Here is a 24,569-nt window from a genome sequence, read left to right as displayed (position 1 = left end):
ACAAAAGCATAACTTAAAATCAGATTTTCAATGAGCACAGAGAAATTTTCCACTTTCAGCAGATGAATGTGAAAACAGACTCTGCATGTACATCATTCTGCACAGTGACACTCAAACATCCAACGATGGGAACAAGAAGAAAAACATATTTTTGATTGCAGGTGGACTTTAAAGACTGTGCCCTAAAGCACTTCATAATAAATAAAAGAGCAGAAAGAACTGATACCCTGAAATCTCGTATTTTCCAGCTGTGGAGTGGATTGCTTTCACACCTGCTGTGACCTGCTGGAAGCAGACATCAAACCTCTGTTTTCATCAAAAACATACTTTTCTCTCCATTTTTTTTTTTTATTTGTACTACCTGTGTCAGAAACTGACCAATGGCTAGGCTTACCGCAAATCCCTTTCAATTTCAGTTAGATGCAACACAGAAGACATTGTTTTACAGAGACAGAAAGTATTAAACTTTAAAGTTACAGTTAAGTGACATCAGCATAGTCCATCTTTAACACATTATGTATCAGATGTATCACTCACCATTTATGTTCCAAAATTTACCAGTATGCATTTTTTCTCCTTTCATAATAATGGACAAACTCTGTTCATATGTTCTAAAGTTTAATTGTAATTATAATTTTCAAAAAAATTAAGTATTTGCCATTGACTTTCCAATGAAATCCATAATAATACAATCATATTCATGCATGTTGTGTGTGTGGATGCTGATCAGAATCTATTCATTTTCAAGCTGTAATAATTATGTGTATCAATATATGCAAACAAACATCATACAGAATAGCATGACACAATAGTCAATATACAACTATTAATGACTGGCCTATATTTGCCTAATGTGTCACTAACAGTTTAATAATGATTTTTACATTCAGTCAAAGACTAATAATCCATAAAAGAGGATCAAAGCAATATTATAAACACTGTTTTGAAATTGATGGTTATGAGTTGGAGCATCCACTGAGCTCAGTAGACCAGGTACCATCAAGGTGATGTAATCAGCCGCCATAAATCATACAGCGCAGGTCAATGGGACCCTCGACTCTGTTCAAGGCCTAAATTTCCATTTTAATTTTCTGCTCAGTGGAGTTGATGTATGCAGGGACACAGTGAGTAGCCAGGGCTCTTCACACCCTTCCATCCATTATTAAATGACGATGACCTTTCCTCACTGGATCTATGAAAACTAGACTCTCTCACAAGAGGAGACAGGTAAGTGTGTGTATAACAGTGAGACCAGACATTTCCTGTGCGGTGTGGAGAAATGTCAGGTTTATATTTAATTTCAGATGCTGCAGCTTGGGCTGAAATCGTGATGCTGTATGTAGTTTCCTGTGTTGACCTGGCTGTGGAATTCTAAATAAGAGCCATGTTTAATAAAGTCATTAACTCCTAACTTCCAGACAGGGTTTCACTTCACTGCAGTTCATTGTGAACCGAGATGTACTCCACCACATAGAACAGCTTTTTTGTCAGTCATGTCATGGTCCTATTGTACTGCAGCTGTGGGCAGAGACAACTTTCAAAAGAGTTGGTAGCTGATGACCTGATTCTTTTAATTGGCTGTTTGGTACTAATGATGGGAACCAATACTTCTTTTACATTCAGGGCTTGTATTGTTGTAGCCTGATAATCATATTGAATTGTCACTTCAATATTCAGTCAGGCGTGTTCATGTTAGCTGATTTCTGCTGAGAGGGAGGTTAATTTGTTTTTATTTTGCCCTAATCAGCTAGAAGCAAGTGATGTCATATTGACTCCCCCTAAAGTCATTCTCAGTCAACACAAAAGCTCTTGTCTCAACATCCAAAGAAACATGCTGATTTAAGATTGAGGCGACCTGAGCAGCTATGTCCATTTCATCCATGCTTGTTGACATTTTGTGTCCATTTTTCTGTCACTAATTTTAGCCACACTTGTGGCCTGACTCTAGGAACGACTGGTAGTTGGTTGGTTGGTCCACCACTTTGGCCCAGACTGAATTTTCTCAACAACTATTGGATGGATTCTCATGAACTTCAGTACAGACATTCATGGTCCTCAGAAGATAAATCCTACTGACTTTGCTGATCCCCTGACTTCCAAAAAACTAGTTCAGACATTTATGTGGTATTTCTATTCGAATGTGTGTGTTTAATCATTTTTAGTCTTGTTCTACATATCACAAAACAAATACAACAACAAAATGATAATAACTCTGTGTTCTTAAAATCTACTGCAATAGAAATAATACAACTGGGTTTAGACTGCAGTTTGTTAAATAGGGTTTAAGAGAACAAGTGATTGTGTTTCAGACAATAATGTTTAACCTTAAATCTTAAACTAAAGCTGAGCTAATGACAGAGCCTCGTTTGTTTCCTGCTGTCGACACAGCAGTATCACAGCCATTTATTAAAAATGATGTTCAGTTAACAAACATAAAAGATCAGTCATTTCTACACTCTGTGAATACCTGAAATGTATATATTAAAAAGTACTGATTGATCCATTAGCCTTAATCAGATATGATATTAAAAACAATAACAGGTAATATTTGCATTTGCATTGTATGTTTGACCTTTCCACCCAGTCTGATTGTCCACCGGCGGTAGAGATCCCTCCGCTTGCAAATGTTCAAGATAAAGCGGTGACATCCGTGTGTGTAATCTCAGTGACATTAGAATAGTCGACACCCATGACAAAGTCAATCAATACTGGAATATTTACTGTACCGAGGGAAGGTCTGTCAGAACTGATATGTGAGATTAATATGAGTTATTTTGACGTTTTTCTGCCTTCTACTAAGAGATGTTTGTCTGAGTACATACATATGTTAAAGTAAAATAAACATGCATACAATATTTCATAAATAACAGAAACTTCATGCTTCCACTACAGACTCCCCCTGTAATTTGAACATTAATGAGTAAAAATTAATTTTTATAAAACTGCTTGTCTGTAGTGGATAAAGGTGCAGTAAATGTTAATATAAACATGAAAACAAGCACAAGTCTGTCTAATTAATGCATCACCCAGCTCACATAATAATTAGCATGCTTTGTTTAACAGAATGTGTGACAAAAGGCAGTTCCAGTCTCTTTGGTTTTAGATATGGGGGTCTAATTAGTGTGTGAGCCCTGAGGTGACTGTTGGATGCCATCTGATATCATCTATGCATGCAATCCTGCAACCACAAAGACACAAAGACAAAGACTGACTTCATAAACTCTGCTGTTCATTAAAATAAAATAGTTTTTTCTTCAAGCATATCCTGCATTTATCATGCAGCATGCTTAGTTAAATGTTTTCAGTGGTCAGTAATTAAAGAACATTGGTGAATTGGAACAGTTTGACATTGAGTGGTGTGATATACTCTATTTGATCATTACAGACAATGTTGCATTGTGAGCAAGTGCTGAACCATATCTGCCATCTTGTGGTTGCTAATGTTTAGTACAACAACAGTTGGACTGGGACCTGCTCCTGCATGCCTTTGTGTATTGATAATACTCATCAATACTGCATAGACAGGAAACATTAATTGTAATTAAATTCATAAGTAAATATTTACATCATAATCAATATGCTTTGCTCTCAGAGTGTCTGAGTAGTTCAGGGAGATCCAACAGTTGGTACTTACAGGATCTTATTCCGTTTTTGTCCCATGCCCTATATCATTAATGTGTTATTGAACTTTTATACTCTGTTTATTGATTTTTATTTCTTGTAGATACTTCATATTACTGACATTCATTTTCTAAAAAGCACAGTATTTTAGATATGTTTTCCTAATTGTGATGGTTAGAGTTAGGCATGCTTTTTATGCTATACAAAGTCAACTGACCAAGACTTGAAAGAAATATATTTAATCATACATCCATGCTCACCAGTAAAAAACATCATGTAACTGCAAAAAATATATATATAATGTATAATGTACTATTTTTGTCTTAATTGTTGATAGAACTACAAATCTTGGACCGTTCAAACACTCAACGCTGATAGGTCAAACAACAGCCACATCCCATTGGTCTACGCCGGTGACGTAACCGCGCACTTGTTTGAATGACGGAAGGGGCGTATCGTGGAGTAAATAGTAAACTAAATAGTGAAACTACGTGCTGTGTGAGTTGAACTGTCGGAAAGGTTGGCAAGTAAGAGTGACAACAGTTTACACACTTAGTAATTAATAACGTGTCTTTCACTTCTGTTAAAATGCAAAGTCCGCTAATAGTAGAAAATACACAATACTTAGCCGTAACGCTAACATGGTTAGCTACAGAAGCTAACCGAGAACCCCAGTCAACATTTGACAGTTTAATGTAATTTTTTTATATAAAGGCCGTGGTTTGTTTATCACTTGTATGCCGAATTGACCAGAATAACTTAAAGATTTGGAAAATAGTCTTATTTGTAAAACTTATTTGTCGAATATTGTTAACGAAGGTCCAGTAGCTTTAAATTGATAGTTTTTTAAAACGGAGTTCAGGGAATTAATGCAAATCTATGGATACTAACGACGTGCATATTGTTTTATTTCTTGCAGTCTTGGTGAAACGATGGAACAGGTAAGTTACCGTAGCAGAATACTACAACAAAATATGATTTGCACCACACACAGAGGCTGGTGGGGCTTGTGGGTGTCAGAGAGATCAAACAGTGGATCATCTTTCATTCACTGTTGTGCTGCTGTAGTGGCAGCTCCTCTCAGTAGTGGGGACAGCAGAAACCTGATCAGTGGTGGGTTTTGACGGGTGCCACATCATTGAAGAAAGACAAGGACCTGAGTCCTGCAATGATTAGAACTAGTGCTGCTTTTGAGGGACTTTCAAGTCAGGACATGGACAGCAGGACCGCTCATTTTTCACAATCAAAAAATAGGACTTATGTTTATCTGTGGACCAACAGGCAGTTTCAGGTAGAACTAAAACCTCAGATATCTCCAATAGAATCACATTTTAACTGCTGCACTGTAATGTTTGTTTGACTGCATTTTTCTGATTGATTTTTTTGTTTGTGTTGTAGCAGGAGCAGGTTGAATGGGATGATGTGAATAAACTTCTGCAGCATCATGGTTTTAAACCTGTGTACTTTGCTGATCCTGTTGAGAATAAGAACCTTTTAGGTAAGGCTCAGTGGTTCCAATTCCTTGGAGAATGTTACATTTATAATGTGTTGTGGTGAGAATCAATCTTTTATATATTTTTTGGCATGAAAATGGTAAAAATTTAGTATTCAGCTTTTGCCAGGATGGAATTCCTTTTACAGGTATAAGTTAATAATGTATTTCGAGGAGCTTGCAGATGCCTTGTTTTTGAAGATACCTCTATTACATTTTCGTCCGTGTGTCCTTAGATTTAGTTCTGCTGGACAAGAAGTCAGCTGGTGAGATCAGGACGACTCTGAAGACAATGTTAACAGACTCTGAGAGGAGACAAGCCCTCATCCAGGAGCTCATCAAGTCCAACAACCAACTCAAGTAAGTCAAACAATGAAGCAGTCAATAATTCTCTTTAGATATGTAGATTTCCATGGAAGATATAGATGACATTTAAAATCAACCATATCTTATTCCAATCAGGATCTTGATTAAACTAAATAAAAAATATGTTAAATCTTGCATTGTTTACATCCATGTTTGTTAGCTTGCAGTCTTCTTCACTCCGTTGGTGAATGGCTACATTTGTTGACATGTCACTGCTTCCAGCTTTCAATCAGCAGAATTACATAAAGCCCAAATGTGGACCTGCTAGGGTCAAAAACTCCACAGGGTACCTTTAATGTCTGTGATGTCATACTTGTGCAGAACATTTATTAATCCAGATGTCCTACAGATTTGCTCTCGGGGGGACATTAAAGTTTCCAAAGTCTAATTTTAAGAATAGGGCTTTAAAGAAAAAAAAAATTCAACAAATCCCATGATCAAAAGCAACAACATGTTAGTCTGTCTCTCAATACTTTCTGACTTACCTACCCTGTCTGTGGCTCCAAGCCCAGTGGTTCTTACGGAGGATGTAAATCTTAAAAAACACAGCTCAGCAGTCAAAAGTTTGGACACCTTTCCATTCCCTTGAATGAGAAATATGTCCAAACTTTTGACTGGTACTGTATACATTTCATTTTTTAAAAAGCCGCAGTAATTCCCTGGAACAGCTGGTCACTGTACTTTTTAACAAATGTTACTGAAACAGGAGGAAATAGTGCATTTTTTGGAGACTGTTTACATTGGCAGATTAATCCACATTTTGGTGTTCTAGTGAATATTTCTGCCAGCAGGATGGTGTGTCTGGGATTGAGTCAAAGTAAACTGCAGTGTGTGTTCATGGTGGTGAAGGAACATGTCAGCCACTGTAACAGTGTGACTCAGTAGTTTTTGGACAACGGTGGAGCTTTATGGCACAGAGGAATAAGATATATCAGGCTTTTGTTGCTTGGCACATTGCCTGCAGTATGTATTACTATGGGTGTTTTGCGACTCTATCTATTCAATAATGTATATGCAGTGCCGTGCCGACCACCTGTCCTCCTGTCATCTAATATCATCAGCATCAGATGAGTATCACAGGGATACATACACCTCCTGAGCTGTATAGCTCAGTGCAGGTATGAAGTGTAAACCTGAAGATGGGCTGCAGTCAGCTGATCATCACCTCTCCAGTGACAGCTTCAGTAAAAACAACCTTTCTGTCAAAAGAAATACAACATTTTGCTGTGTTATATCAATGATAAGACTGTAGTCCTACTGTTATCTGCTTAATGCTGAAAGATTACAGTAAATGCTTGGCTTTACCTACTGTTTCATCAGATATTTTGTGATATAAGTGATGATTTTGTTAATTCTATACTAAATTCAATACCAAACTTGAATATACCTAGCCCTATTTGAGATCTACTCCCATAAAATGTTCAAATCTTGGATGAACTTTGGTAGAGGTAAAGGAATAAGTGTAAAGTGTGAGAAGGATGAAGTAGGTGAAGATAATGCACTTGTGTTGCACTTTGAGATTGAACCTTCTCTGTGTGTCCTCAGAGAGGAGGTTCAGGAGCACATGAGTCAAGCGGCTCATCAGTCTCAGAGGGCCACAGAGCTCGAGGGGCTGCTGGACGAAGTGAAGGCCAGAGTCCAGGACCTGGAGGACCGCTACCTGGGCAAGGCCGTCCAGCAGCACAGCCAGACACAACAACTGCAGCAGGAGAAACAAGACGCACAGGTAGGTCAACAGTCTTCTTCACCTGTTTCAAAGAACATTCAAGGGCACCTCAGAGGGAGTGACTTTTCAAAGCAGTCATTTTGATATTTGCTTTTTTTCCCCTTTTCATCTCTCTAGAGACGGTGTCAGGTTTTGGAGCAGAAGCTGTCTAAGCAGAGGGAGGAAGCAGCCCAGATTCAGAGGAAACTGTATTTTACCATCAAAGAAGAAGAACGACGATTAGCTCGTCAGAGTCAGACATTCCAGCACATCTGCAAGAAAGTCAGCCAGCAAACATCTGCAGCAGACCAACAGTAAGAACATGAACATTGAAAGCTTACTTAAACATTCAAGTCATAATTATAATACATTAGACTTGGTTTTTAAAGTTATAATCCTTAACAATTTTATTAAATCAAGCATTAGCAATTTTAAAGTTGGAAATCTAAAAGGAGTATTGTGGTTCAAACTGAGTATTTTAAATGGTAACTGAACATCAGCACTGTGTTGAATTCTTTGCTACATCTCTCCGTGTTCTTGTACCTGCAGGCTGCTGGATGTGATCGACTTCTATGAGACTAAGATGACTCAGCTACTGGATGAGCTCAGGTAAGATCTGCCTGACTTCACGTTCAATGTTGTTACGCTGATGAAATGTCTAATCTAGATTCTTGTAAAGGATATGACATGTGAAGTAGCTGACTGCATCGCTGGCTCAGTTTGCTCATCCAGCAGAACCTGGCAGTGTTTGATAATAGCAGAAATCTTGTCTCTTAGATGTATAGTGACAAGAATGGTAGATAAAGAGCTTTGCAAAGTGGCTGCTTTTAATTTTAAAGGATAGGAAAATCTGTCTTCATAAAATACTGACATGTCCACATGTATGATGAAATGGTTCTTGACTACAATAAAAATTCCTACTCTTCATACTGACTCTGAAGATATTCCCCTGAGCAAGACTACACTGTAAAAGATGGAGGACAGCTAGAGCTAATATGAAGCTTCGGCAATATTAAGTTTGCTAAGTCAGGATCTTTCAGTGTGGTTCTTTGCCAAGCTGTGGCGGAGGGATACATTCTGATGGTTGTGTGTAGGTTTGTTGTCGTTATCACTCAAGGTGTACTGAGGGCAAATTTCAAAGTGATTTTTTTTTCTTATTAAGACAGGTTTTAAAAAATGTAACATATCCTTTCATAAAAGAAAAATGCTCACCCTGTGCATTTGTGCCTCTGTTTATGCTACACTCTCCATTTTCACCACAGATCTGTCAAAGGAGAATCAGGAGATCAAACAAGAAGTAAAACTTCCAGCAATGCTACCCCGGCTTTCAAAACCATTCTCAAGGTGGCAAACTTCAATTGATTTTTCAGAAATGGGTTTCACTGTAGCAACAATGTAGCTAATACCTTTGCATTTCATCCCAGGCCTATGAGAAACAGCAAAAGGAAAGCAAAGCTCAAATAGAAGAGCTAAAGCAAGAGCTGGAAACAAGGTTTGTGCAAATGTATTCATTTAGTTTCCATCAGTAGACGAGCGTGTGCCGACATGTCACTAATCATGTTGATGATGTTCTTCTTTAAAGGCCCACACTGAAAGACGTGAAGTTCTACAAACACAAACTCCGCCGTTTGGAGGGATTAAACAAACACAATAACACGAGGTAGGAACACTCAATTACTTTGGAGTTTGGCTTAGTGGTCGCTATAGCCAAGGTTTGATCAGATGATTGGTGACAAAAGTCTGTTTGTGTCTTTTGTACATACAGTATGTGCTCATGTTTACTATGATCATGAGAAAGTCAGTTTGTACCCACTTACTACTTTTAATTCTGCTCGCTCCTTCCTCCCCAGCATATTTTATGGCCCTTAGAGAAAGTTTCAATTCTAAAGCAGATACATAGAAGCTAATTGTGCAGAAAAAGCAGTTTTTACATAGAATGTCATATACATGTGATGTGTGTGATTATGTGTTCAGTGCAAAAAAAACTAGTATCTATTCCAAGCATAGTGTACCCAATACTCAATCATGGTGTCATGCTGGTCAAGTCATCTTGGTATTGACCTTGTGTCAATCATGTATCAACCGTCTTTGCAGACCGCCAAAAGAAGACAACACAACTGACCTCCAGAGGTTGGAAGCTGGAAACATCAGTGACCAAGACAGAGAAGCCACTATGTGTGACCACTATCATCATGTAAGCATAATGTTTGACTCCATAATGTCCAGTAGATGCTGTCAACTGGAAATGTCTTCAGGTTGGTTCTTGATCATAGGATGTAACATAAGACCTTGATATGCCCTTTTTTATTGTGCCTTGTCAGTAAAGTAATATATTTTGTTTGTCCTTATTCCAAATATTTAAAGATCCCCTGCAGATGTATTCTAGTATGTAAAAATACTCATCATCAATCATTTGTGTCTATTGGTTTTTCCAAATTTAAATCTGGATAAACTTTACAGTGTCAGCTTTTGGTAAAATTAGCTCTCCAAACTGTTAACTCTTACCAAAATGTCTTTTTTAATGATAACGTTTTGTTTGACATGCTCCTGGTGAACATTGATTCTTTTCCTTCTTTTAAAAGCCAATAGGATTCAAGGATACAATACAATATTACATCCATTCATCATCAGAGTTGAAAAACACTGTCTGGCTAAGGTCATATTTGTATCTTAAATCCGGGTCTAAAAATAAATAAATACATACAAACATCTAATTTCCTGTCCTTTGTCCTCATCTGTATTCCAGCTGTTGAACGAGATCAGCGCCATTCTGACCAATCCCAATGCTCCGCTACGACTGCACAGACCCTCCTCTGTTGCTCTGAAGCCAGCTGAGTTCCAGGCTGTCCTCCCTACACTGGAGGCCTGGGCCCAACAGCTCCACCTGCTGAAGGTAAACACCACCACCACAAACACTGCCTGCACACTTCAGTCTCACAAACCACTGGAATTAATAAATAGTATCTTAGTGCACTCTCTCTCTAATCTTTCTCCCTAAAAACTATTGACACATCACCCAAGTCCGGTCTTAATCACCTGCTTTGATGTCAGTGAGTCAGTGAGGATGTCATGACACATGGACTGACTGGAATTGCTATGTGTGCATGTGGTTAGGACCTGCAACACAGTTTAAATAAACTGACTGCCAGACTGATGGTGGGGCAGCAGTGGGACGGTGGACGTCATGCTGCAGAAGCTGTAAAGGTGGAGGACATGATGTTGCTAGTGGACACCATGCTGGAATACACCTCTACTGATGATCAGAAGGTAGGAGCAGATAATATGAAGTGCTGTCTTTCAGATTATTTTTGTTTGTGTTGACAAAAGGAGATGTAGTAACATATTGTGTGCACGGCAGGTGCTCAGAAGCCCCACCCGCTTCACTCTGGGCTCCATGGTGTCTCACTTCCAAAAGCTGTTTGACGTGACCTCCCTCAGCGGGGTCTACCCACGTATGAACGAGGTCTACACCAGGCTGGGAGAGATGACCAACGCCATGAGGAACCTCAGAGACGTTCTAGAGCTAGGTACCCTGCAGACACGATCCACGCTTCATGTCTTCATTCTGTTTTTGTACAGTTAGGCAGGAATGAAATAAGAGAACGGACTAAAAGTGATGTTCATGTTGGTGGTGGTATGTCAGACAGCAGGGTTCCTCCTGCCGAGGTGGTGAACACGGTGGCCAGACTGGTCTCCTCCTCTGAAGACACAACTGGGATCCACAGTCTGCTGGGAGACGCCGACATTGACAGGTTCATAGATACAATATGTAGAATAAAGTGAAGCACATTTTCAAACTGGCCAAAAGTAGAGTTTCAGCGATAAGTTGGTTAATCAATTAGTTGATTGACAACTACTTTTTTCACAATAAATTAATAATTTTAGTCTTTTTGTGTGCAAAAACCCCAAACATTCTCTGTTTCAGCTTCTCATATGTAGGGATTTACTGCTTTAAACTTGAGTTGTCTTTTGTTTTTGGACTGTTGGTCGGACAAAAGACATTAGAAGTTGTCTCTGGATGATCTCTTTATTGATTTTTTTTACTGTTTTATGACATTTTATACACAATTATCAATGGAAAAAAGAGACTTTGGATTGTTTTTAAAGCGTTTCTGTCCAGAACAGCAGCCTAATACAGCTGTGTTGCTGACAGGACAGCTGCTTCAGAGATGACTGAATGAATTTATGTTTTAGTAGCATTTACGTCTCACACCAGGAGCCAGATCTCTAAAACTCTGTGTAGATTCTTGACATTCGAGCTGTGTTCACACAGAGCCAGAAATGTGCCGACTCATCTTGTTGTCAGATTCATAAAGCTGTGTGTCATCCAGATTTCTACCTGACGTGTGTTTTTCATCCTTTGCTCTTGTGTTTCAGTATCATCGTCAAGGTGAAGCAGCACGAGGAGTTCTTTCCCGCCTTTTATTCTCTCATTCTGGACATTTTACACACTCTGGGTAAATATGACACAACAAACACCAAGATCACACTGCTTGTTGGGTTGACAGCGGGCTGCATGTTGTGTGGGAATATGGCATCATACAATATGGATAATATGGACCACAATCATAGATTTTGAAATTCTTTTTCATTTTTAACTAATTTGTCATTGTGCAGCTCCACAGCCTTAACAGGCTGCTTATTGTTCTAATTCAGCTTTAGGTTACTTCTAAATAAAACCTCTGACTTTGAAGGACATTTAAGAATAATTTTCCTAATTAGAGGAAGGGAGTGATACATTCCTGGCTAGTAATGGAAAGCAGTATTAGACATACAGTGGCCTAAATCCCTTTAATTTGTGCTTTTGGGGTCAGGAGGCAGCAGAGATGGTGTCACCTCACAGCAGGCAGGTCCTGGTTTTGACTTCTGTGTTGTGTGTTTCTCTCTCATCATGTGGCTGAGAATGCTGACCCAGCACTTAATCTGTGTGTGTGTTTCAGGAGTCAGTCGTCTGGACGACATCCTTCCAGCTCTCAAGTCTTTGAAACAAACTGACAGCGACTGAAGTGTGTGCTGCAGGGTTTTATTTTTTCAATGTCATGACTGTAGAGAGGGATTTCTGTTTTTAAGAAATCATCACATGATCATGATCCACATGCGGGTAAAGCTACACAATATTGACATGACTGTTTTTTATTGTGAATAATAACTATATCAGACACTCATTGTATCAGTACTGAATCTGTTCTAACTTTTTGATATGAACGACTACAATAAAACTAGCTGAAAAACTAACTGTGAAGTTGAGAGATCACTTACTGAATTAAATGTATGGAAAATATTAAAAAAGCACTGCTGGTCTGTGATCTTTTATTTCAACATTCTTCATAAACTTGTATAAAGCTCAGTCATATTGTTGGTGGGGTTGTGAGACTTTGACTTATCAAATTCCATCATCATGGCACAATTCATACTTTAAACTTCTTCACTTCAACCCCCCCTTCACAAAAAGCTTAGCAACCTACATAACATGAAAGGAATTGAAACACATCTCCCAATAACACACACAGTAAAGTCCTCAGGATGGATGAGTTTGCAGGTTGTGGAGCGCAAAGTTTTCTTTACACCTATAAATTTATAGAGTAATACTGATAATGTATTAATAATGCTTTACTCACCAAGAAATTTCACGTACTGGCTTTTTAAAGGAAAATACTGATATTCTTTAATGTCACTGCCCTTAAATTTGACTATTAGGCAAAAAATACAATGAATGGATATTTATTTTTTTCAAACACAGCTTAGGAGGGTGGGGGGGTTACTAGCTGGGTGAATCTGGACTCCCTGATCTCAGTATTTTTAAAGTCCTGGCTGGAAACAAAGCTGCCACCACTGCTATACAGTTAAGTCACAGCAAACCTGAGTATTGACCACACAGGAATATGAGGGTCTTTGTAAGCAGATCTGTAAGAGAATAAACTAAGACACCAATTTTATCAGGTTGTCACATCACTAGACAGAAACCAGTTATGTCTTTTATGACGCCTAAATGAAGGATAGATTTACAATTTTTTAAGTGTCTTGAAACAACAAGGTTTTCCTCTCTGTAATCATTCCTCCTGTTCATACTGGCTATTAAAAGATCCCTTGAAATGTGCGTTCAATGTAAGTGATGGGGGCCAAAATCCAGAGTGTGTCCACACAGTCATGTAGCAGTCACCCATTCCTGGGACTTGCTGTTATTTCTTTGTTCCGAATTCATGTAACTGAATGTCGTAATTCCTCTGAGTTGATTGGAGGGTTATTCAGATCACCTGTTGTGCAGGGTGTGGGGACTGGCTCCCAAATAGTAATTGAGAGCAGGTGGGTGCATTCCCCTCTCGTCCAATCAGGGTATGACGACGCCCTTTTTCTGGGGTTTAAGAGAGGAGAGAATTTGCACAACTAGGTCACTCTGATCTTTCCTCAACTTACTGCATTTGAGCAGAGACTGTTAGCCAGAAGCTCTGGTCTCCTTTGCTGTCATTTGCATTTCTGATTGAGGGTGACTTTGAGCGTTCTGGAGCTTAGCTTGAGGGAATATTTAAAAAATAAACCTTTCAACGAAGTTACCTGCATTAGGGCGGAGTTTTAGTGCTATTTGTGCAAGAGATTTTGCTTGCCTAACGATAGCCTGCAGGCTTTATTTTATTATTATGTTTATTTTATAAAAACCCTCCTATATACATTATTGAAGAGGCATTTGTTATGATTGAAGAGGCATTTTTTCATTATAATTGAAGAGGCAGTTGCTGTTGTTGTTAAGGGACATTTTCCATTGTGCAGAAACTTGTTAGGTTGTTTCTCCAACTAAATGTTGTTATTATTATTATTATTTTTTTTTTTTTGTGTGGTTGGGAACTGGTTCTCAGGCTTCTTCCCAATCACCTGAGGTCTGGAGAATCAGTACCACCACAGTTGTTTTGTGCAAAAATGCATTTAAAAGTTGATGTGAAGCTTATATGAGTCTTCAGCAGTCTGAGTTAGTCATATCAAGTGGATATCTGACACATTTACAGTCTTTTTAGCATCAAATTCCCTCTTTGTGTTTCCTCGGACAGTGTTTCCCTGTTGAGCTGCGGTGGAAGTATAGTAACAAAAAGAGGAACTTTGGCACTAAAAAGACTAATGTTTCCATTTAGTGTCTGAAGTTGCATTGACTAAATAAATTGTTACAATGAGCATCTGCAGCTTTTCTAAACCTAGTATCTATTCAAGTCACAAATAGCCAGTACAGCTTTTCCACCAGTAGATGGCAACATTTTCCTGGTTAATGAACAAACTGTATCTTCACCGGGTCTGCAGCGCTCTCTGCCATGCAAGTGTATATATGTATGTATGTACATAATCAGGTGCTTAAAGATACACAGTACTTTAGTGAATGGGTTTGACCATTACAGCACTACTTCACATTACTGAGAACCATTTTCATAAGTGTGTATGTGTTTCCCATCTTCAGGCAGCCACTGACTCCTAATCATTTTACTGCAGTGTGATTGAACATGCAGAGGCTTGACACTTGACTTAGATAATCCATCACAGTTACCAACATGTCTACTTATTTATTTTTCCTTTTTCTTAACGATCAGTGGAATTCCCCAGAAGGAGAATAGAGATTTGATACTTCAAAGCTAGCATTTATTAAGAAGACATTGAGTGTCTAATTAAAGTCATTTGGATTTGAATGCACTACAAAGTATACAGAGGTGAAAAGAGGAGGCTTTACTTGAACACCCATGAACTCTGCAGAAACTGAAGCCCTTTATAACACCTTCCTCTAGCATAACAAGGGCTGCAGCTGCTATACTGGTCATTGAATATGGATGTGAACACCACTAAACATCCTGAGAACTACAAACTACAGAAAGCCAAAATAGTGCATTTTGTCCAAAAAAAAGATTATAAACTGCTGCATTTATGTACAATCTCTTCACAAAGAAGGCTGTTTTATGTCCAACTATCAAGTGTTGGTTTACCTAGCTTTTTTCTTCACTATGTTACTTTTGTACAAAAACAAAATATACATTATCAAGTCATTATCATTTGCATTTTAGCTACAATTTCTATAGTTCTAATAAAATAATGAAAGCCTTTATGTATTTGACTTTTTGGATTACTATAAGTTATCATTACCTATCTAATTAAGAAATCACTATAATTATAATATTCAGTCACTTCCATTATTTGTCTACTGATGTTGTCATTAGATCTTTCAAGCTCTGATATATACAGATACTCTCCTTTGAGAGGCCACCTGCACACTTTCAGTGAAAAACTCAGTATGTGGTGCTTTCAGAACATTGTCCATTTACTGAAAAGACACAAGGTGTTTGAATGTGGTTTCAGTGTGTACACTATCATTATGCATAAACCAACACAGTTTGTAGGGTAATGTGTTGAATATAGTTCTTATACAAAAACAAGAAGCTTAAGGGACGTCTTAGGATCAATTTCCCCATGGGGATCAATAAAGTACTTCTACAAAAACAACACAGATTCTTAAAAACCAACAAGGAAAAATTTGATCAAATTACCTCAAAATGTGTTAATGTGCAGCATTCCAAAACAGAAGGTAAGATGGATATTTACAAATGGAAGCTTTTACTGAATGTAGGCAACACGCAGACATTAATTCAACTGGCATTTGTAGGGCACAGGCTGAGGTACATGTGGGTGGGCGTCCTGCCCTGGAGGCATCTTCCCCCATCTTCCCCTTACTCAGGGGTCAGCAATTAGGTTCAACCATGGGCCAGTTGTTTTCAGGATTTTTCATTGCAGGGTTGTTGGTGCAGTGGAAAGAAAGGTCTATATTTTTTGTTTATTTCTTTTATTTCATTTAAGAATAAAATAGATTCGTAACACTGTTAATCACTACATCTGAGGGGGAAATGGCATAAACACACATTTCTGTTCGACTGCCAACCATTTGTGTTTGTGAAGAACAAATCTGTTCTGGTTGCACAGGCTAAAGTTGTGGAATTCACAGATTAAACTTTGAGTTCTAGTGGGTCTATGAGAATTAATTTCAGCACCATGCACTGTTCAAATAGAATGGCGCAACCATAGTTTTAATGCCTCCCCTCGTGTGGGGGCAGGATTAGATGTAACACGATTATATTACAATAACTGGGATTCACAGGAGCTTTGTGTTCTGCAGGGCCAGATTAGGCCCACAGGCCACTATTTGCCTACCACCGCCCTAACTCAAGGCACAGTGATTCACAGTGATAAAACAGCCAATAAGATAACCCATCAAAAACATTGCTTCATGATAACTGTGTGTTCCTGCACATGACCCAACACATCCTTTCTTTAGAAGTGAAATAGAACATTACCTGTTGGTTACCTGAGGTACCAAGCTGATTCAGCACTGCAGTGCCAGACTTGTTCAGCCCATCTTATGCAACATAGCAACCACTCCCTGTTTTCCAATAACAAACAGTTGTACACACATGATTCACCGATAATTAATAATAAAATAAATACAGCGTTCTCTTGGATATTAATATTTATACATTCATTGAATTTAGTGGAAGAAAGTAACTAGTAAGTAAGAAAGTAAGTACATTTACTCAAGTGCTGTGCTTAATTTGAGGTACTTGTACTTGAGTATTTCCATTTGATGCTACTTTATACTTCCACTCCACTACATTTATTTGACAGCTTTTCAGATGGAGATTTGACACAATGGATAATATAACAAGCTTTAAAATACAACACATTGTTAAAGATGAAACCAGTGGTTTCAAACCTTTTTGGCTTTTGAAGTCTTACAAAAAGCAGTGTGTAGTCGGGGTCACATTTCAGATGAGTTGTTAACAGCTCCACCAAATAGTGATTTTTCCCTCTAAACTTCTCACATGCTTTCATTTCAATAAATGTTCAAATGATCCAATATTTCACCAAAAATCAAATATTAGAGAAAAAGTCTAAAAATTGAAAACAGATTTGTTTTTTCTTCTTTCCTCTCCCATTAATCATCTCACCACCCCTCAGATTTATCTGCTGACCCTTTGGAGGGGCCCGACCCCTAGGTTGGGAACCACTGGACTAAACTAGCTAACTGTATATAAAGTAGTGTAAACTAGCTCCACCTCCAGCAGCTACAACAGTAACATGCTGCTCTAACACTGATGCTTCACTATTAATAATCTAATGATGTCATATATAATAATATATCAGCCAGAGGGACCAAAGCACTACTTTTACTTTAGTAGGATTTTTCATGCAGGACTTTTACATGTAATGGAGTATTTTTACATTGCTGTATTGGTATTTCTACTGAAGTAAAGGATGTGAATACTTCCACCACTGATTGAACTGATTTGTTTAAGTAGCAAATTGGATTTTTCTCAAACAGATGGCATCGCTGCAAATCTTGCAGTACGATGATGACTTTGGTCAGGACAAAACCAAAAAGAGTTGATACATTGTTATTATCAGCAATGTTTTCGAACAAAAATCACCTTTACAAGTGAATATGATTCGTTAAAAAAATACATGCTTTACAACTTTATAACTCAATGCGACATAAACTCTGTTTTTAACCAGTCAACCCCCTCATTAAATGGTACGGTCCGCAACTGCCACTTGGTTGCTAGGAGGCGGAGACGCTAGAAGTAAAACGCAGTGACTGGCTCTGCCCCACACTAGTGCCTGAGCAGCATTAATAACGGTTCTGCGTCACTCACTGCTGGGATAATTCGGTGGATAGTTCGATATGGGACGATACGGCAGGAAAGCACGTTGACATGTTTTTTATTTTTAACCGTTATCCCGCCGTTTGACAGCTGAAACTATTAAAGAATCTTATTTATGTTGTTGATAATGGCTGCCGAGTGCACTCAAGATGCAGTTCTGGACTTTCTGAAGGAGAACGGCGGCAGAGTGAAAAACGCGGATTTAATTGAACATTTTAAGGCCGTATTCCCGGAGCAGCCGGAGAAGAAAGCGGCTGTCCGGCAGAGATTTAAAAGCTACGTTGACAACATTGCTTTCGTGAAAACCGAGAGTGGAGTTAAATATGTCTGCCTGAAGAAAAAGTTTCGAGGTTCGGTGAAGAAGCAAGAAGACACGAACGTCAGTGACAACACAACCGAGCCAGGAACGGAACCATTACACGTTTTAAATCATGAGAAAGTCATTTACCGTTATCCCACCGGCTCACACCCAGCAGACAGCGGCCAGGTTGGTGCTGACGCCGCTGAGGAGGAGCCAGCACCGCCGCATGAAGTGCGACAACAAATACCACCTGGCTCAAGTTACGGAAATGACAGCCAGGTGAGAGTTCCGCATGATTTCAGTCCTGCAGCCATTTTTCCGGACAAACAAGAAGACAGAAGTAAGTGTCATGAGTTTGTTTGCATAGTCGAGCAAGTGGACAACAGCTCAGGTGAGATGGGAAACAGAGAAAGCTTTCAGAGAGAGAAGACGGACTCTAAGGACCCTAAGGTGGAGCAGGTTGGAAAAGCGCCAGACATACCTAAGATTGCAGTGATTGAAGCTTCGCCTCTCCCTGCTGAGGGCTCCATGTTCACCCTGCCTGGGCCTGTGCAAACTGGTACAACAGGACAGGTAGACACTTCTCAAGCTGGACTCAGTGCCAGAGACAGACAGGTTGAAACTGAATCTCAGTCACCAGAGGACCAGAAGGAAGCGGACCAGGTTCAAGTGGTGACCAGGCGACGAAACTCTAGAGCATCCCAGCGCAGATTTCTCTCCAGACAGACTGAGTCAGGTGACAGGGAGAATGAGGGGCAGCTGGATGCACAGAGCCTGTCCGGCAGTGAGGGTGACATCACCCCGAAAGGCAGTCGCAAACACTTCATCGAGGTCATGATGAACAGTTCTCCCCAGGTGAGGCGCAGCATGGTGTTACGCAACTCGGTCTACCTGTCGTCCAGGAGCGACAGCGACTCGGCCTCCTTGGTGTCCTGCAACCTGGACGATGACAGGACCTCTGTCGCCCTGGACCCCCTGGAGCATGAGTGGATGATGTGTGCTTCAGATGGGGAGTGGGGCAGCTTACAGCGCCTCCTCACCACAGAGCCCAGCCTGGTCCTGAGGAAGGATTTTGTGACTGGTTTCACCTGCTTGCACTGGGCCGCCAAGCACGGCAAACCTGAGCTGATAGCTCTGATTATTAACTTCGCCAAGCAGCACAACGTCCCCATCAGTGTCGACGTTCGCTCCAACACCGGCTACACACCTCTGCACATAGCTGCCATGCACAACCACATGGATGTGGTCAAGCTGTTGGTGGGCGCCTACAACGCAGACATTGAGATCAGAGACTACAGCGGGAAGAAGGCCTGCCAGTACCTCACCGATAGCGTGAGCTTGGACATACGGGACATCATAGGAGCGTACGAGCATTCTGACTCAGAGAACTCAGACCGCAGGGACGGAGGCCGCTGGAGGTTCTCCAAGGTTCTCCAGTCCAACCTGAAGGCCCACTGGCTCCTCAACCCCAACGATGGTGACTCTGTGGACGGGGACGGTCGTCCCAAAGAGAAACTCCTCAGGAGGAAGTCGTCTCTCAGCAAGATGAAGCCCGCACTGCAGAAGCTCCGCATGAGGACGTCACAGATCGTCCACAGCACTTCGTTCCGTGACGCAGAGGAGCGAGAGGGGTCTAGAAGAGGTTCCTTTAAGTCCAGACCTAAGACGCATTTCTTTGGGTGAGATCAGCACAGACAGGAAATGATACAGGGATGATGACAGTAGTTATTGCAACATTGTGGCAAAAGACATTACAGTTTTAAGACTGGGCTAAAAGTACAAATAACAGCAGTGTGGAGCTGGGGTTCAAATTTAATAATTTTCTAAATTGACTCTTGATAGGGTGGAAGATCACTAAAACTCCATTCTACCAGTATAATAAATAATCACATAAATTCATGTGTTAAGGAGAGGGAGGAAAATTATTACATTTATCTCGTTATCCAGCAAACATTTGTTGTCACAGAATGTATTGTGTATCAGAGGGTTTAATATTTGATAATGAAATACACAAAAAAGTCTTCTCTGTGACTTTGCACAGTAGAACATATCAGTGTAACCGTGAAAGAGATGCTCAGGCAGTTTGAGACTCAGGAATACAGGTGATACAGGATCTACAACCTAGATTAGGATCACTAACAGTTTGACTGTTTATGCTAGATGTTCATTTAGGCAAGTTTTCCTCTTAATTAGTTTTGTAAGAACCTTCTAGTGATAATAACGCTAACTGGCCACCACTATGTCAAATATGCATCATGTTAGCGTGGTAATCCATTTGAAAAGTTAACCTAGATTAGATGTACAAACACAGATGGTGACATTTGTTGTAATGTGACTGCAGGTCAGGCTGCTTCTCTCTATCCGTCCACAGCTCCACACTAAAGCCTCTCGACCTTGAGTCTGTAATCTGGATCACTGCGGGCAAGATTTCATGTCACAAGGTTTTAGTGTCAGACTGAGTCAGCGGCATTTACAGTATGAGGGCTCCCACTGGACTGAATTTCTAGAAAAAAATTCCACGATATTGTGAATTTTTAAAAGTATCTGTTATGGACAGACTGGGGAATTCAGACAGGTACTTTCTTAAAATAAAAAAGCTCTTTAGATGGCGCCAGTGTAGTGTGGAGGAAGTCTGATCTGTTCACACTTTACAAGACCGGAATTTAAATTTGTCCAAGCAGACAACAAACAACAGTTTGTACTTTAATTACCTCATTTTTTTTACCTCAACTCTCCTGGTTCCTCTTCAGCCTCAAATGACTGATTTCTGACAGACCTCCCCTTGATACTCATGCCATCCTGAGAGAGTTAAGTCCAATAAATTGGCTAAATCGTCTTTTTTAAAGCACTGTAAAACAAGAAAGTTTACAAATAGTTCACTTTTTAAAAAAATGGTAGATGTTTCATAATGTATTGCATGAGATAATGGATGGAAAACAGCATAAAAGAGTTTTAGAGCGTGGACTGAAGTATGGTAGTACATAGTCATGAAATTTTACATTAGTATGTCTGTGACAGCAGGGCTCTGAATCACACGCACAAAAATATTCATTTAATCCACAGCATGCTGCTTCTTGTCAGAACTTGCCTTTTACTCGCATAACTGTACAAGCTTCTCATGTCAAGATCAAGCTGTGTTCAGGTTCTTAACAAGAGGCCTGCGGAGATGACGGTCGATTGCCTGGTTTTCTGTGAACATTTAATCGATTATAATTCCCCACGATGGTGTATAAATTCAGTGATGTTTGTAAGGAAAGGCTGGTTTGTCAGTGAAGCTCAGAGGGGAAATTTCATCTTGCTTTTTTGAATCTTTTCAGTGTTTCTATATAAAGAAGCCAGACTGTGTGCTTTAATGACAGTGCACAGTCACTGTTGTCCGACCACAAGTTTAAACTCTCACCATTTTCACTGTGCACTTGAAGTATCTACTCACCACTGTTCATTGACTCATACGCTATTTTGATTTTATGTTGTTTCCTTTCCTTTGGACTGCACACAACAGTTTGTCTGAGTTGTCTCCAGCAGAGCTTGACTGATAATTGTCCAATTTTAGCTTGTATCTGCTATATCACTATCAGTGTTTATGTCAGCTTGGGCTGCAACTAACAATTATTTTCATTATCAATCATTTTGTTTATAAGATGTCAGAAGATACTGGAAAAGGCTTGGTATAATTTCCCAGAGTCAAAAGTGGCATCTTCAAATGTGTTTTGTCTGACTAAAACCCAAATGCAGTTTACTATCATGTGTGACAAAGAAAATCATTACATCATTACATTTGAGATGCTTAAACCTGCACATTTTTGCATCTTTGCTTAAAAAACGATTGAAACAATTATTTGATTATCAAAATAGTTAATTTTCAGTTCTATCAAATAATCTTAATTGTTGCAGCTCTGATATCAGCTGATAAGTAATAAGACATGTCAGTAGAGAAATGTCAAAGCTGTTCAAGGTAATATATAAATTTCCTCCATTCCATAGTCTGTCCACCAGAGGGTGCTGACAAGCTTATTTTTACACTGTATAATATCCTGCAAACTACAGACTTTGCTCACTATTCTTTTAGGACAACATTAAAGGAATCCTTATCAAAAATGTTATGTTTATGTTAAACAAATGTCTACTGATATATCTTCAAACATCTTTATTTGTATTGGCCTCAAACATCCAGAGTCAATCAGGCTGGTCCTTTTTAACTGTTCAGATCATTTGTTTTTAGACAGGCCGTAGTGTACTGCATGAAAACCCATCCCTGCCAGTGTTCATTAGTTATTGGTAAGATGAAAAGTTTATAGTAATATAACAGTATGTTCTGATTACAGTATGAACTCTAGAGGATGTATATTTTCATCATTCCTAACTTTTTATTTGCTTATTTTGTTTTGCATACTTGAGCTTCCATACCTGAGACTATTAAGTGGTTCTTAAAGACCACTAGTGTTTTGTCCACCAGAAAGTTCTGACTGCTCTGATTGTATTTAAGTTGTAAAATGAACAAATGCAGTGTGACATGGTATTTGGACATAGTTTACTGTAGGTTCTTGTTGCCACTTCTACATATCTGAGATTCATTTAACATTGAAATGTCTTCTTTTGAATCTAGCAAAAACCTTCTTTGACTCAATGGCACCTTTTACTTACCATTCATTACATCCTTTGCACATTTTAACAAAACAGCTCTTGGATTTGTATTTGCACGTTATGATTTGTTACATAACACTACATCTTTTAAAGGGCTAGAGCAATCGTAAATATGTACCTTAGGTGCCTGTAACTGGTTATGGGGATTATTTTGATTGTTTCTTTTTACTATGATTCAATAAATAATACAGTATTGCACTATAAAGGACTGTGTCTGATTTCTTTGCTCTTGGTAGGTGTAAAGTGAAAAAATAGTTGCTATTTTATGTCAACTAAGAATAGTTAATAAAAAGGGAGGGCATTGTAGGGGTCTTGAGGGGGTCCCAGTGGTCCTTGAGGGGGTTTTGTGGGGTCTCCAGGAAAAAGAACATGTTCTATGATCTGTAATCTGACTCTTCTTCCAATTAGAAAATTGTAGTTTGACAAAATATGTTTTTAGTCACATCTTACAGTCTTCATTAGTGAGTTGTGACATGCATCAGAAAGCTCTAGAAAAGGCTACAATAAACCTCAGTTTTCACCACTATTATCTACTTGATAAGATGAAATTTGATGTGATCCTCAGCCTCAAGAAGTTATGAGTTGAGCCACTAGATGGCACTATATTAAAGGCCGGACTGCAGCAGAAGCCTCCTCTTCTCACTGTGTCATTGTGACTCACCAGAGTTGGATCGTACAGACTGGATTCTCCACAGGGAGCGGAGGATAATCAGTGGCTTCTGCACATAATGACAGTTTTTGTTGAATGAATGCTTTCCACTGTGTCCAAAATTCTCCCGCAAGGAGGTAAATTCCCAGAAATCTGAGAAAGATTACGTATCATGCCTGCTAAATGTTTTTGTGTGTGTTTTGACTATCAGCAGGGTCAGAGGTGTGTGTCTTAGAGAAAAAGAGCCTGGTTTGTCTTTTTAGCCTACCCAGACACAAAAAGGATTGAAGTGTCTCCTCAAATGTCTCTCTGTCACTCATGATGTATCACTCTGCTCTCAGGATTAGCCTCTGCACCAAATCCTATTTTCCTGTCCAGAGAGGCTGTTTTGAAACATCCGCCGGGCCATGCTCAATTTAAGAGAGAAACGCACAGATTTGTCAGGGTTATTTCTCTGCATTAGGTTGTTTTACACGCTGGCCATGTTGCTTAACAATGGGAAGATCAAGCTGCAGTCAGCTGAACCCCCCCATCCCCCACCCCCAATCTCAAATTTTATCATTATTGCTCAATGCCAACAGGACAAAGCATTACCTGATTAACCCACTAGGTTGAGCCCTGAGCACCTGTTCAGTCCCCCGGTTCCCAACTTAGTTTGTTTTTAAGTTCATTTAATATCTGAGAATATGCACCATATAAGCATAATATCAACATAACTGTACTAAAGGTATTAAAACTTAAGTGTGACAAAGGGCCTCTCTATAAAACAAGGCTTTAAGATTAGTTAAAAATACAGGAACTGCCTTGAGGCCTTTTTAATTTCGGTTTGTATGATTCAAATGAACACAAACTAATGACCTTGTTGTAAATCTGGGGCCTATGGGGCCCCCCATGGTCTCAATAATGAGAGGAGAGCTCATAATCCAGCCTTGGAGCTAAGAGTGAAAATAATGTTTTTTGTGATTTTGGTGAGCTTCAACTTAGTGGTTCTCAACCTGGGATTGGGATCTCTTCAACGAGTCACAAGGTAAATCGGAGGAGTCAGGTGATGATAAACTGGATAGAAACAAAGACAAAAATGGTGCAGCTAGGCTACAATGTAAAATCCCTCC

The 24,569-nt window shown here is 39.4% G+C and overlaps 2 protein-coding genes across 3 annotated transcripts; both read left to right on the top strand.

The window, feature by feature from the left end:
• Window positions 1-4,039: 4,039 nt before the first annotated feature.
• Window positions 4,040-12,419, top strand: cep70 (centrosomal protein 70). 2 transcript variants are annotated; one of them, XM_067583336.1, is made up of 17 exons: window positions 4,040-4,148; window positions 4,541-4,562; window positions 5,020-5,119; window positions 5,350-5,473; window positions 7,025-7,205; window positions 7,323-7,498; window positions 7,734-7,793; window positions 8,447-8,528; window positions 8,609-8,676; window positions 8,767-8,844; window positions 9,279-9,378; window positions 9,931-10,077; window positions 10,299-10,451; window positions 10,543-10,711; window positions 10,828-10,936; window positions 11,562-11,641; window positions 12,125-12,419. In XM_067583336.1, the coding sequence occupies exons 2-17, from the start codon at window positions 4,554-4,556 to the stop codon at window positions 12,187-12,189; spliced, it is 1,701 nt and encodes a 566-aa protein (XP_067439437.1). In that variant the 5' UTR covers window positions 4,040-4,148; window positions 4,541-4,553; the 3' UTR covers window positions 12,190-12,419. The 2 variants fall into 2 exon arrangements, with proteins under 2 accessions (XP_067439437.1, XP_067439436.1); XM_067583335.1 differs by lacking the exons at window positions 4,040-4,148; window positions 4,541-4,562 and adding an exon at window positions 4,606-4,912.
• A 5,355-nt stretch (window positions 12,420-17,774) lies between these two features.
• Window positions 17,775-23,013, top strand: LOC137177151 (ankyrin repeat domain-containing protein SOWAHC-like). Its single transcript, XM_067583280.1, has one exon. The coding sequence runs from the start codon at window positions 17,979-17,981 to the stop codon at window positions 19,845-19,847; it is 1,869 nt and encodes a 622-aa protein (XP_067439381.1). The 5' UTR covers window positions 17,775-17,978; the 3' UTR covers window positions 19,848-23,013.
• Window positions 23,014-24,569: the final 1,556 nt, after the last annotated feature.

This window comes from Thunnus thynnus, chromosome 24 (assembly GCF_963924715.1).
Source record: "Thunnus thynnus chromosome 24, fThuThy2.1, whole genome shotgun sequence".
Classification (NCBI taxonomy): Eukaryota; Metazoa; Chordata; class Actinopteri; order Scombriformes; family Scombridae; genus Thunnus; species Thunnus thynnus.
This window is presented reverse-complemented; position numbering and strand designations above follow the sequence as displayed.

Coding starts and splice junctions, on each gene's coding strand:
- LOC137177151 (XM_067583280.1), top strand. CDS start 17,979: ATGTTGTTGATAATGGCTGCCGAGTGCACTCAAGATGCAGTTCTGGAC.
- cep70 (XM_067583335.1), top strand. CDS start 4,790: ATGATTAGAACTAGTGCTGCTTTTGAGGGACTTTCAAGTCAGGACATG. Junction 7,206..7,322: donor AGGAGAAACAAGACGCACAG/GTAGGTCAACAG, acceptor TCATCTCTCTAG/AGACGGTGTCAGGTTTTGGA. Junction 7,794..8,446: donor CAGCTACTGGATGAGCTCAG/GTAAGATCTGCC, acceptor TTTTCACCACAG/ATCTGTCAAAGGAGAATCAG.